The sequence below is a fragment of the Numenius arquata genome, chromosome Z, assembly GCF_964106895.1.
Source record: "Numenius arquata chromosome Z, bNumArq3.hap1.1, whole genome shotgun sequence".
In the NCBI taxonomy this organism is placed as follows: Eukaryota; Metazoa; Chordata; class Aves; order Charadriiformes; family Scolopacidae; genus Numenius; species Numenius arquata.
The window spans coordinates 37,446,710-37,461,900 of record NC_133616.1 but is presented as its reverse complement, the minus strand read 5'-3'; the positions used below and the strand labels follow the sequence as shown (position 1 = coordinate 37,461,900).

Below are 15,191 nucleotides of genomic sequence, written 5' to 3'. Positions count from 1 at the left end.
GCAGGTGTGGAATTGCACTAAAAATTCAGGGATTGCTTTCAGGGATTTCTTTGTAGCAGTTTTGTTTTGAATAAAAGATATGTCAACTTTGAAGCTGTTTAAATATCTTAGAGAAGTGTGACATGAATTTTCATACAAATACATTTTTTATGCAAACGAAGACTGTTATGCTTTTCAAAGAAACCCATAACGCATTGCTTTGTTTTGAGAGTTCACATTTTTCATGAAGGCATACACACCTTTAGCAATGCAAGTTGCTGTCTGTAAAATAGCTGTATATCTTATGAGTGTTCAGAGAAACTTTGAGCCAGTCTCATTTCAGACCTAACTAGGGACAACTGTAGCCTGTATCTGAGATCTTTATCGCAGGACAGCAACGAGAAATACTGTCTATGCTTTCCTTCTATGGCAGACTCCTTCTGTGGGGCACTACACTTAAAAGGCAGAAATGACTATTTCACCACTGATCATGTCTACAATCCTTAGTGAGTGAACACTGATAATAAACTGAGTACTTAGGTATTTCATTTCATAGAATCATAGAATAGGTTGGGTTGAAAAGCACCTTTAAAGGTCATGTAGTCCAACCACCCTGCAATAAGCAGGGACATCTTCAACTAGAGCAGGTTGCTGAGAGCCCCATCCAATCAGACCTGGAGTGTTTCCAGGGATGGGGTGTCTACCACCTCTTCGGGCAACCTGTTACAGTGTTTTGCTACCCTCACCATAAAAATTTTCTGCCTTGTATCTAGTTTAAATTTACCTTCTTTTAGTTTAAAATCATTAACCCTTGTCCTGTTGTAAGAGATCCTACTAAAAAGCTTGTTCCCATCTTTCTTAGAAGCTCCCTCTAAATATTGAAAGGCCCCCATAAAGTCTCTCCAGAGGCTTCTCTTTTCCAAGCTGAACCACCCTAACTCTCTCAGCCTTTCTGCATAGGAGATATGTTACATCTCTCTGATCATTTTTGTGGCCCTCCTCTGGACCTGCTCCAACAGGTCCATGTCTTTCCTGTGCTGAGGGCCCCAGAGCTGGACGCAGTACTCCAGGTACTCCACTGTACTCCTGTGTTGTACTCCACTCCCACAAGAGTGGAATAGAAGGGCAGAATCACCTCCCTCAACCAGCTGGCCATGCTGCTTCTGATGCAGCCCAAGATACGGTTGGCTTTCTGGGCTGAGAGTGCACATTGTCAGCTCATGTCCACCTTTTGATCCACCAACACCTCCAAGTACTTCTCAGCAGAGCTGCTTTCAGTCCCTTTGTCCCCCAGTCTTTATTGAAACCAGGCATGCCTTGACCCATGTGCAGGACCTTGGACTTGGCCTTGTTGAAGCTTGAGGTTCACATGGTCCCACTTCTCAAGCTTGTCCAGGTCCCTCTGGATGGCATCCCATCCCTCAGGCCTGCTGACTGCACCACTCAACTTGGAGTCATCTGCAAACTTGCTGTCTGTCATTGATGAAGTTGTTAAATAGTACTGGTCCCAGTACGGACCCCTGAGGGACACCACTTGTCACCAATATCCGTCTGGACATCGAGCCATTCACCACTACCCTCTGGATGTGACCATCCAAACAGTTCCTCATCCACTGCACAGTCCATCCATCAAATCTGCATTTCTCCAATTTAGAGAGAAGGATGTTGTGGGGGGCCGTGTCAAAGGCCTTACAAAAGCCTGGATAGATGATATCCATAGCTCTTCCCTTGTCCACTGATGTTGTCACTCCATCATAGAAGGACACTAGGTTGGTCAGGCAGGACTTGCCCTTGCTGGATGTCCCAAATGTAATTGAAATTACGAATAATCTAGCACTGTTGACTAAAACCATTATTCTTTCTGTTTACTTTGATATGGTGTGGCACCTACATACACAGTAGAGAACAGTAGGTAATAAGGCAAATGTTGTTGTAATACTTCAAGAATGTCAGACAGGATTACCAGGAACCCTCTGTTCTCTTCTGGTGTAAAAATATGCAGAAGGGAACAAATTAATTCAATGACTCTGTCACTGTTGAGGATCAGCTGTTAAGCCGCATCCCTGCATCCTCTTTGTTTCTTGCGACCAGCAGGGATGCAGGTACTGGCTGTCAGCCAGTTTGTCTGCTATGACCTCCTTGTGGGAACTGCATAGCGTGTTCATGAAACTGGAATTATCAAATTTTAATAATGATAGGGTTTGGGGTATTTTTTCAAGTACCCTTTGTCACAGTATTTCAGATTTCCAATTCAATTTAAAATCAGTTTATTTTAAAATCTGAGAACTTTTTCCAATAACTTATTTTTTTCAAAAAGTACTTCAATTCAGTTTGAGTTTACTTGGACTCATATTGAACAGAATGTTATTGTAACAGGAAAATTCAAAAATAACTACCAAAGAGCAGGTTTAGTTCAAATTGTAAAGCAGAAGCCAGTGCAATATATTTAAGGCAGACTGTATAGAGGCTGACCTTTCATGTTGCTGAGCACCACTGACCTAAGTAATCTTGAAATCCACAAAATAACTCATGTGGATATGTGCAGCTGACGTTTTCTGGCATCATCGTTTTGCATTGCAGTCAGTGGGCTGGTGATTGTATAAAATGTTCCGCTCTGGGTATAGGACTATAAAAGCTTTCAGGAACATAATCTGACTAGCAAGATTAGAGCTTTCCTGGAAATAATTTTGCTAACTGCAAGAATTAACCTAGTTTAATCCTCGGCGTGTTGAATTGCTGAAGTGCCCAGAACATTATTGTCATGAGCATCATGCACTCTCATGCATGTCCCTGTTTCTTTTCTCTTTGGTGTCTGTAAGGTCAGAGTCTCTTTTTTCTTTCCTGTTTGTCTTGTATCTCTCACTTCAGATGGGAAGCAAATAGATCTAAACTGGATTGCCAGTATGTCAAGTGCCCTGCCTCTCTGCTGCCACTTTTATTTCTTCTGGAGATTTGGCATGATTCACCATTGTTGTTGGCTTCCTCTGAAACCTGTTCTGCTTCATCCACTAAATCAGAGGCCTCATGCTATCATTCTGTTAATTTTTAAGTTTGTTGCTATGGAACAACCTTCTTCTTCTCCTCAGCTTTGTCCTTCTGCACCCCTATTTGTACTCTTTTTTTGTCCATGAGTTTATACAGCCCCTCTCTGTCAGTGTCGTCTCCTGCACGTACTTCCATTTCTCTGATTACTCTTGGAGTCCTTTTGTCATCTGTTTTCCGCTACTGTCCTCATCCTCCAGTAGATGCCTCACCCCAGATTCTAGCAAAGTGGACCCCAGACACATCAAGGCAGAGATTGGTGAGAATAAGTTTAAGCAAAGGTCCTGGCTGTAGAGTCAGGAGATACTGAGCCTCAGTTAAACAGCACATGTGGTCCCAAACGCTGTATTGCAAGGAAGTCCATATTGAAGTTATTGGGAGCTCTTCCCAGGAGAGGAATTAGATCTTCAGGACTAAAATCAAGATGTTAGAACAATAGCTTCTTTTATGTAAAAGCAGATACAAAGATTACATTGCAAGCCTAAGAACATTTTTACAAAACAGTATATGCATCATATATCATTATAAAACAGTTTATTAAATTCTGTCTTTAAATGGTGTCTTTCCTTTAACAGAGATTTAGAGTGAAGTCATATTCTGCTGGGCATACTTATGTTCAAGTAAGACACTGCATTGTATGAGCAAGAGTATGTCAATATTTGTAACTGGTTTTGATAAAGTATGTCTATGAAAAAGTAATTACAATCCAATCATAATTATTTTTAAAATTTCACACTGATAATATCCTGTATTTTTTAGTTACAAGGCATAAAGCTTTCTCTGCCTCTGCAAATGGCGTAAAAAATGTTCATTTGGCAGATTCAAGTATCTGCAAATAGAATTTAAAAAAACATCTTTGAAAGTATCAGATTTGAATATCATCACAGTATTTTACAGTTAAAAACTAATAGCCAGACCTCTATTGAAATTCACCTGTGTGGAAAAATGTTGAAAGATCATGAGGTACATCAGCTAAAAACAAAATAATTGGACAGCATTTGTACATTTAATTGCTTGAGCTGTTTCATAAACATGAAGAGAGAGTCTTTCCAAAAAAACCCAGCACTACCAAACTGCTAAGTATCTACTTTGAATGATTACAATTGATCAAAGGTTGGATGCTCAGATGCTCAGCTGTAAAACTTTACATAAAAATAATGAGTGAAAACATCCACAAATTCCTCAGAGAAATCCTTTACAAATTCCTCTTTATGCTTAATTTTTCTCTGTCCTATATTAATCATTGTATTTATATATATAAATTGTATTTATATTTAAATTAACTTGTATGTTGTATTTTTACATATTCTATATTTTTATATATATTTACATCTATGCCAAACTTATTTACATCTATGCCAATCTTTAAGAAAAAATTACTTCAAGAAATGAAGTGTAAAGCAGCACTGGGAGAAAAAAAGGTAATTTCATGCAAGATTGTATCACACAGAAGAATAATAGTGGCCCTAAAGATCTGGAGATCTCTGTATTCCATTCTTTTATCTGCCCTGCTTGAATATAGTAATGCAATATATTCAGATCTATTTAATTATTTAATTAATTTATGTTTCATACAGCTGATGAAGTGAGTAAATACTTTTTTTCTGATTACACAAGTGACAAGAGAGTGGTTAAATTAAGTAACCCCTCTAAAGCAAGTCAACATCAGCACCGGTATCAAAACGATGCTTGCAGGACAGCATTATGAAAAGTTTCTCAGATTACATGCTTTGAGATTTTTTTTTTAATTTGTATGTCTAAGTATTTGAATGTCTGACCTGGGGAATGTTAAAAGACTTTAGTTTCCAAAGCTCCTGCTGATTAGGTATTGTCAAGGTTTATTATGTTTTCCCAAATGTAGAGGCACCGAACTGGCAATCGCCTTGAATAGGCTGAATTTTAGGTTTCAGTGCTTACTCCTACATCTCACTTTAGCAAGTTACTTATCTAAAGCCAGTGACTTTTGAAATATCAGGAGGGGGAAGGCATTGCCATTTCTATAATCTGTTTTTCACTGTCCTGCAGAATTTTTTGTGTAATCACTGTTTGAGTTATGAAGCACATGCAAATGTCTGCTGGTTCCTTATCTTTGTGTCTTTTACTGTGATGTTGTAGAGCTTGGATCATATGGAAACCTAAAATATTATGACACAATGACTGAAGAAGGTAAGAAATATTTTAGAATTGTTTGTATCAGCTTTTTTTGAAGCCCTTTAAGCGCCTTTTATGTGTTTACTTTTTCCTTCATTTTTCTTAGTCCTATTTTCAGTTTCTCCATTTTTGAGTAACTCCTTTTTTGCATGTCTATATTGACGGCGTGATCAGTTATGGCTCTTTTTTGAGGTTTTTGTTTTCAGCATTTCAGTTTTGCTATTTCAAATAAGAAAATACAATGGAATGCTTTTATTAAAGAACATACATGCAAAACTACACTTGCAAATTATATGGCACAGTATAACAGACTGTAGATCCTTATTTTATGCCATGTTTTACAATGCATTCAAGAAGATGAATTAACTTATGGGTGTTCAAATCACTCAGTTTGAGAACAATTATCTAGTAACTTCAGTTTACTGTATTATTCAAAACTAATGAATAAACTTTAGAAACTAGGCAGGACTATTCCTGGAGTGCTAAGTGTGTGCTTAATTGCAATGCGAAAATTATGCAATTTAAAATCCTGATTCTAGCAGTACAAGAAGGAAGTAATTAGAGCCCAAATCAGGGCTCAATGAAATCTTGGGAAATTTTCTGCTGATTCAAAAGTGTTGCAGGAAAGCAGTTAACTGTGTACTAAATTTCCAACGTGCTTTCAGTCCTAGTGCGGTCAGCGTTTCTATAATTTGAAAGTTTCTCTGAACTGAGACCTGATTGTCTGTAGGATCAAGGCCTCTTGTCCAGTTCTCTGATTATAATGCCAGACAGATGGTTTCATTGATGTTTGGTTTAGTAATTAGTGGCATGCTTGAAAATGGGGATAAACTTGAGGCCTGTAGAACAATTATCAGCCTATTCTTACTTATTTTTGATGCTGGGAATATAAGACAAATAGCTTAATTCTGTGCTTTCAAAAACACAGTTATTTTCTAATTTAGATTAATCTTGAGGTTAAAACGGTTTTAAGAAAACCTTCATTGTATGACTTACTCATGGTCATTTCTCTGGGGCGCAGAGATGGGGGGGTGAGGGGGAAAAGTGATAACTTCTGACTATTTCCCGTTTCCTGTATCTGCTGTTGATACTCAAATATAACGGTACTATTGTGGGGCTGGCTATATGGGAGGGTTCCTTCTACCTTTGTACCTGATGATGGAAGATGCTGGTTTCTTCTGTAGCTGGCGTGAGCTCATGGGACATGACAGTTTTGCCACACCACCCTCCATTGCCCAGACTCACCACCTGAATCACAGGGGTGGCACCTCTATAAGAAAAGATGTCTGAAAAGAGATTTTACCAGGCAAACAGTGCTGTCTGTGTTGTTTAAATACACCTCCAAAGCACCTGAAATGAGTCGTTAACCCAGGCCATGCAGACACAGCTCCCAGAGCTAAAAATTTTGCAGTATGTCTCATCTCAGTCTTCATGACAATCAAGATGCAAACGTCATTTCTCATTGTAGCCTAGAGTTGGCTATATTAAGGTTTTTCTTTTTTATGCTGAAGTTTTAAGCCTACCACTTCAAAAACAGTCACTACATTAGTAGCCTTCTGATAATCATACTCTATTGACAGTTAAATGTAGCTATTTGTGGGAATATACCCATGCAAGTATGATACGTACAATATATGTATATATTAATACTGTGCCTATGCCGAAGTAAAGCTGTTAATATTCAATGTCACCTCAGAAAGCACTCCTCATGAATAAATAATCCAGGACTATACTATAGCAACAGCAAAAATCCAGTAGCAACAATAAGAAAGGAAGCTCCTTGTCTCCAGGAGTATTAACACTGACAGGAGTCTATGATACAGTTTACCTTCTCAAATACAGCTGTCATCATCGTTTTCACGTCTTTCACTAAGCAAGTAATGAATAGTGTATCCCAGAAGCTGTATTTAGATAAAAGTGTGTTATATTTTGAACTTTCTGTTTGGATTTTCACTTGGCACCACGCTTATTTGCATTATCCGTTTTCCTCTTTCCTCTTTCTCTTCTTTTTTTGACTGAGCTTTTTATATATTTTGTACAGAAATTTAGTCACAGGAATACATGAACCCAGTTACAAATTCATGGATTTTTTCCTAATATAGTACATCCTTATCTCCAGGCCCTCAAACCCTGAGTGGAAAAGGCAGCAAATCTTTCAATCCTGCAGTGAAGCAGGGGCACATGTATTCTTGGTGCTGCATGAGAGCAATCAGATTCAAAAAGTAATGGTTAGGTCACAATACACAATCAGATATAGCCTAATGGCTAGAGGGCCAGTGTGGTCCTGGTCTTAGAAACTGATCTCCTTGTTTTGTTTCCTCCTATTTGGTCTGAAAGTGAATTTAAATTAATTGCAGATTAATCAGACCCAACTGGGAGAGAAAATATACCCTACCAGATGGGAAGAGAACCTCACAGTAACCTTGTGCTGTCAAGTAACCTCCACCAACAGCCTACAGCATGACAAAACTGCATGTATTTTCATTTGATGCTTCTGTGGCATTTTAAAGTTAAAAGAGAAAGCACGTGAGGTGGATTTCTGGAATTGATCAGTTGTGATCCACTAGTTGCATTCCACAACTGGCCACGAGCAGGACTCAGTACAGTTCAGGTACAGTTCAGATTGCTCAACAGCCAGAGAGTTGACGTCTTCAGATTCATGAAAGTTTGGCTATAGCTGCGTAGATGTAATAATTTGCATTTGATCAGAGACCAAAAACTAGACAAATGGTAGAGTCTTGAATTTTTTAAACAAGTGAATTTCTGAAGATAAACGATTTTCCTATCATATCAAAGGCTTTTCTGACCCAGGGAATCTGTAGTCTGCAATTCAGACTGTAGTCAAAGGATGGGCTTTTTAATATATCCTGCATCAGGAGGAAGATCTCTGCCAACTGATGCCAGCTGGACATACTCATGCAGATCGAGTCATATCTATATTATACAATACTGATTTGTTTGCATATATTCAATTAAAAACAATTCAGATTTAAGCTACCTTCTTTCCTAATCACCTGTCCTTGATCTCCTGTTCCTTCTACACCATCCTTTGTAAACTAAAATGAGCTGCAAAATCTGAGTTCCATGAGTCTAGATTAATTAAGAATTTTCTATAACAATCTATTCTATTTTGGGTCTGTGGGATCAAGTGTTTTCATCCACGGAAACTCTCATGGTGCCAGATGGTCTGAAAATTACTCTTAGGTGGTCAAACCCATAGTACACAGAGCTGTTAAAGAGGAAACATGAGGTCCTACCTTGTCCTAGAAATAAGAATGGTAACATAAAATTCCTGTGGATTGTTTTATTAGCCCCACCTAAAGATGAGAAAAAGGGCATGAGAGATCTGTGTCTAAGATGAAGCCTTTGGGGCTTTCTGTAAATTTGAATTACTTGGAAATATCCTTATCTGGTCCTTTTTCCTGGTTGGTCTGTGATTCCCCTTCACTAAGCAAGTTTAGATTTGGTTTGAAGGAGGAAAGTGGCAGGTAAAGAGAGGGAGGAGGCATAGCTCTGCTGTCTTTCTACATCTCACTGTCTTTGTGCAGGCTAGTACTACTGCTTTCCTCAGTTTCATGCTTTTGATAGTTGATATTATGTCTTTTAATCATTTCCTCACACTGTTTGTTGTCTACACTGAGTCAATCAAATGGAAGGTAATGATGTAAAACAATGTTAAGCTGAACCCATGTACTGAGAAATAAAAATAACCCAAAATATACTTTCCATTTCAAATGCTGAGGTTGGTTTCCATGACAGTGACTTATAACAGTGGAACAATCTCCTGAATGAAGCAATGTAACTTACAATAATAAAAGTCAGTATAAGAAATTCTTCCTAAAGATGGGAGGAGGCTTTTGGAAATGTGAAAAAAATGGAAGACAACTTCAGCTAAGCTAATCTAAGACAGTGTGAATCGCTGTGAACACATTGTCTTTTCAGTTCAATAATTCAATAATTCAGCTCAAGTTCCTCTGTTAAAAGCCCTAAACAATTTTAAACAATCTCAAACAAAAGACTAGAGTATCCTTGAAGAATGCTCCATCACTTTAAATAAACTTTTTAAATTGGAACTAAATTAGAAGGTCCTACACCATCCTGGAGTAGGAGGAGACATGGATGGTTCCACAGATATTTCTCAGAAAATGTCTCAGTTGCATCATTTGTATCACTGGCAAAAAAATGCACTTGTGTATTTGGGGCATCACAATCCGAATTCTCAAACATATGAAGCCAAGTTGGAGTGTGAATCCCAAAGATATCCTTTAGCAAACTGACATTGTATGAAAATTATGCAGGCATCTTTCAGTATCTACACATACTTCTAGATAAGCACTTTCCAAATGCCCCTGGTGTTTCAAAAGAATTTAGGAACAGACTTGACTCTTAGCATTTCAGCTTAAAATATTTGGAAATATGATTCACACTTTTTCCTATGTTTTTTTCTTTCTTTTATCTGGTATCCCAAGCAATTCCCTTTCTGTCTCTCTTTCTTTCTTTAACTCTTTGTTTCTTCTTCGCCTTCTATACTAAAATCTCTGCCACTAATGATGTGCACTGAAATGATGAGATGGCTTACTATTTATGGTTCTGTTCTACACTTAGGTACTCTTCTGCAGGCAATTTTACTCTAGGTTCCATGTACCAAAAAAGATAACCTTTGCAATATATTGTGAATGGCTAATTATTTTTTTGAAGCATGATGTGTTTGTGAAAAGATAGAGGCTGCTGAAAGGACAGTACTGCTTATTAAATCTTTGCAGAATTTTTATTACTTTCCAAGTGATTTGTTGTCGACAAATTAACTTCACTTCCCAGCAAAGGGTAGCTGCTAGTTGTTGAGGACTGTGCATATGCTTCTTCACATACATACAAAACTGTTGGTACAGGGGTTTGAAGCTTCCATTTATGAGAAAGGAAGAGAGGATTTCTTTCTTGACTAATGATTTATTCTTGTGTTTCTTTTATTTTAGGTTGGAAACAGTGACTACTATCCAACTAACTGAATTCATTCATGACTTCTTGCTGTTACTTGCCTCTGTTAATCAATTATGTGATTCCATTGAAATACCTTTTGTAATTCCATTGAAATATCTTTTGATCTTAAGCCTGCACTGGTTTTGCTGCAGGGACACCGACAGTTTCCAATGGATTTTTTTCTTTTTTTAATGAAGATGAAGAGTTAAAACAGTCATGGGCCCTGTGTAGTAATAGTGTTCTTAATTAGAAGTACTGTACTATAATCACCAGTTTTCTTTTAAAAGAGATAAAAAAATACTTAAAGAGCGATAACAATGAGATAACAATAAAGAAAGGCAGATATATCATCTTTCTATACAACATAGACTGTCATAAGCTGTCCAAAGAGAAAGATTAACCAATGCAGAGGAAGGATTAAATTAATTTCACTTAATATTTGCCATCTTTGACATTGCCTAGTTTGAATGTATCATTTGAACTCAGTGATCAATAGTGACAGGAGTGAGTTGTCCTGGAGACCGTCCAGGTAACAAGCTGCATGGTTAACTTCATAGGAGACAAAAAACACCTGGCAGATTGAGAAGAAAATTTACCTTTAAGAAACTGGTATGGAAATCATGTATTCGGGAGATTTCTTCTTCCTCTTCTGAAGTATCTGTAGAAGTCACAGGCACATAGCGGAGTGCAAGATAACATAGTTGACTGCAGTCACCACGATGCAATTTATGGGTTCATCTGAAATTCTGTGTTACTCTACTACGAACTGAAATCTGAAACTGTTTGTGTTTGTTTGTAATAACTTTATTCATCTGTATTCATCTTCTGTTTAGGCTGAAATCCTACACCAGAACTTATATATGTGGAACTTTGCTGGCTGCTTCTGAAGAAAAATAGTAGCTTTTGTTTTTAATTTCTTGTTCAATTTGTTGCTGGGTTCTCAGAATAGAAAAACCCCCACACTTTTATTTCCACTAAAAAGAAAAAAAAAAGTATATATGAGAACATCAGATAGTGTTTAGTAACACGTTTGCTGTTTGAGGAGGGATGGAAATGGATTATCAGCAGTGATTTATGGAGCCACAGCTATGGCAAAGAAACTTTGCCTCTCTAAATGGTTATATTTTAATAATGACAATACTTTCTTTTAGGAAGGTTCAAGGAAAGGGCCTCAATTCTGCATAAGATCGCCAAAAAGAAGTGCCAGGTGGAAGACAGTGAAAGGCAGAATGGAGCTGCTAATCATGGTGAGTGCAGCAGTACAGATTTATCACCTGCTACTAAGGGCCTTTTTCACTGTTTTATTTTGCTTGAAAATCCTTAGGGATCAATTTCTCCTTCTACTTCATGGTTTCTTAGTAAAAATATGCTGATTGCCTATACAAAAGAGTATGAAACTTACAAATCGGACAGGAGTTAAGTGCAAGAAGAGAAAGTCAGCTAAGGCAGTTAGAAAGCCTCCCGGCAGGGTTGAAAAGGAAAAAACCATGCTGTTTTTGGATATGTGTTGAAGTGACAGAAACAGAGAGACAAAACTTTCTCACTTTTTATATGTGAAAATTAAATTAATTTATTGAGCTGTTCTAGGAGAATAAGTGTTTATGTGATATCACCCTGGTCACAAAAAGGAACAACCTTCATATTTAAGATTTGACTTGTCTGTCTACTATTTGCTGAGCATCATTTAAGCCCATCTATGCTAATTCTGCAAAATTAGCTTACTGTGGTTTTCCATTAAGGGTGAGAATTTGTAGTTCCTATACTACAAGAAAATCTGTACTGTGTCCTGTTTTCTCTACTTTACCTCAGCATGCTCTCTACATTAGAAAACCAGACGCAAGTGTGTCTGATAAAAGCTGAATCATTTTCTCAGTTGACACTTTTACTGACCTTGTGCTATGTTTAGATACTATTTGCTTCCAGAATCAAGCAGTTGGATGGGACACTGTTAATAAACGATAATGCTGGCTGTGGGGTTAAGAGACAACACACATGCACTGAAATAATTACAGATAGTCTGGCACTCCGCTGTGGCTGCGATCTCAGATTTTTAATTTAGAAGAATCTCAGGATAGCAGTAATGTAACTAGACAGCTGTATTTACTTCTGTGCACAGGAGCATACCATAAGGCATGTTGAACTCAAGTTAGACATTTCATATTGCTATTGTCCATAACTTTATATTGTCCAAGGGATTTTTGGCCATTGACATTTTTATCTAGTACATACTTAAAGAGATAATTACTGTTCAGAGAATTACAAGATAGTCAAAGTAAGAATACATTTGAATAAATTTGGCATCAGAAACCAAAGACCCAATTTTATCCCTTTAATTCCTGTAAAAGTTTAGCACAAGGACTACAGGTTTCTGTTTTAAAGATCATCCTCTGCTTTTGGATGTTATTAGACCATCCATTTACTCTTTTCCCACATTTTTGCATGAGAAAGAGCATGATTATATCTTGAAAGTAACTTTACTTATTGCAGGGGTTAGTGTGTTTTAAATGTTATATGTTGTTGCGTATATCCCCTCACCCATAAATGCAATATGTTGCATTCTTTAATGTCTGGGGAGAATGCTATATGTCACTTTTTACCTGAACTATTAAGCTCAGTGAGTTTAGCATAAACAAAGAGCACTGAATATTGCAAAGAATGTAAATTTTTCTGGGATGTGAATACCCATAGAACGGTTTCTTCAAATATAAGCTCACCACTCATAAGGATTTTATTCAAAATGTTTATTAGTCAAATGGAAGATAGAATTTTTGTCTCTCTCTTTTAAAGATAGATGTTGGTTCACCTTCAGTATTTGATGACATACAGACTGAATATATGGCAGCAGTTTCAGTTATAGATTTGTTACTTAATATATAATATTCTGTTCTGTTGTTTTCCCACTCTTATTTATGGATGCCACAGAAAAAAGTGCAAAAGTCGAAGTTGCAGTAACACCACCAAGTGATTCAGGACCAGTGCAGAATGGAATTGCCCATAACGTTGAAGAAGAGGTTAATGTCTTTTTTATTATTTTTTATTTTTATATTGGTAAATACATTGCATGCTTGATTGTGCTTTTCACTGAAAGTATACATCTTAATAGCAAAAAGTTGTTAAAATGAGCTGTCTAAAATATATTTAATCCTCATCTACAACTGAACCCAATGCATGGTCTGCCATGTATAAAAGTTCTCTGTGCCGCTGCCCTTCATTGTAAGGTAAGATGGTAATCTGGAATGTATTCTTTTAAGGAATGTATTTTTACTTATCAGATAAGATGTTCCCAGCCCTAAATATAGCTAATGGAAATTGCTTGTCTGGTTATCATCACATTGCACAAAACCTGTTCTCTTCAGAGGGTAACCTGTCATGTGGTGCTTCATGGAATAGTTAAAAGTAGTTATAAAAGAGGAGCTGTACACAAACTTCTTCTCCATCCCACCTTCTGCTATCATGAGACAAATAACAAATTAAGCTGAATAGTATACTAGATTGCATATGGTTCAAATATTAAAAGAAGTAATTAAACACAACATTTTTTTTAACATATATCTTTTGTAGATAATAAGTAATTGCATAACTGTGTCTAACTTGCATAATGACTACTGAAATAGCTATACAGTTGAGCTAGCTTCTTTTTAAATGAGTTGTAATTCTCAAGAGTAGCTGACTTCAAAATTTGGCCCTGCCAAGCCTTTTTTTAATGTCCTTTAATTTTTTTTTCAAATTTTATTAATACCACCTGCATCCCAAGTAGACAAACAAGTGGAAAAATGATAGTGAATTGATTTTGCTAAACTTGGGCACTGGGATTTTAGACTGAGACAGTGAAACCTGCATAGAGAGAAAAAGTCTTGTTAAAAATAATCCTCGACACAAAAGTTCTTGTAATGGTTTTATTTCTATGGTTTAATTCTCAGCTTTCTCCTTGGGCTGTAGTGACACAGGAAAGATACTGCAAGAGATGGCTGAGCAGTGGTCTATACCATAACATGAGCTTCCCCTTATTAAAAGTGGAATGAACTGTGTTGCATTTGCATACAGCAAAATCATGCCAAAAAAGGCAAAGGACATGTTTTGCTTTGAAAGGTTCCGGTTTTAGGGTTTGATATTTTAGTTGCTTTCACTTATTTATCATTTAACAAAATTGTTAGTCCAAGTTAGAGATCATCTTGCCTTTTTCACGACCTGGGCATTATCACTATAGGTGAAATTCTTTCCTTGAAAGGTTCTGCAATCCACAGGATAAGTTCTACACCGTGGACAAGTAACAGAGTGTTTTTACATCTGTTGGCTGCTTCCTAAACACAATTATCACTCACAAGGAGCATAATTTATACGGGAACATACTTATAACAGGGAGAGGGTATCCTATTTTTTCTGCAAGGCTGGGAAAAAACACTGCAATGTGTAGTAGGCTGAATCTTTGGGAAAAGATTCTGTTTGCTTTAAATAGCTGGAGGTGGAGAAATGACAAGGTGATGCTGGCAAGCTGGTGTGCTAGTGCACCAAATACTGGCAGATAGCTTTAATTCTTCACTTTTTCCAGATGATTTTGGTCTCTGGGGGTAGGAATTGAGAATCAGATTCAAGGATCTATAAGAGATGGGCAGTTTTTGATATCCTGAATGATCAGTAATGATAATGAGTCTCTTGTGGAAAGGAGAGCGTAGTGGAACATGAAATTACCTTTTCTGTTAATCTCAGTTGTTCAGACTGACATGCCACTTAAACATCCTTGTCAGCCCAACAAAGCTTTATTCTTAGGTAAATGAGATGAGTAAAATCAATGTAATAAAAAAGTCTCAGCACTGGACTTCAACACGCAACATTTTAAGGTAAGGAGAGATCAATTTTCAGATCCATTTGGATCCTGTTCTGAGAGTCCGACCTCACTGCTGCAGTGAAATATCTTTAGACTATTTTTTAACTTCAGCAAAAAAAAAATAACAAAATCAAAAGAAGAGCAGCTTTTAGACTTGTGTTCTCAAAGGTCAATAAGGGATGATGTAGCCTGGTGTAACCTGTTAGGGTGTACATAA

The 15,191-nt window shown here is 37.1% G+C and overlaps 1 protein-coding gene across 2 annotated transcripts in view; it reads left to right on the top strand.

Moving 5' to 3' along the window:
• SLC24A2 (solute carrier family 24 member 2) overlaps positions 1 to 15,191 on the top strand; it is a 102,816-nt gene that overhangs the window by 68,347 nt on the left and 19,278 nt on the right. The window contains exons 4-6 of one of the 2 annotated variants that reach the window (XM_074166188.1): positions 5,137 to 5,187; positions 11,301 to 11,396; positions 13,072 to 13,160. In XM_074166188.1, the coding sequence (XP_074022289.1) occupies positions 5,137 to 5,187; positions 11,301 to 11,396; positions 13,072 to 13,160 (236 nt within the window). The remainder of the gene's footprint in view (positions 1 to 5,136; positions 5,188 to 11,300; positions 11,397 to 13,071; positions 13,161 to 15,191) is intronic. The other variant, XM_074166189.1, reaches the window with a different exon arrangement.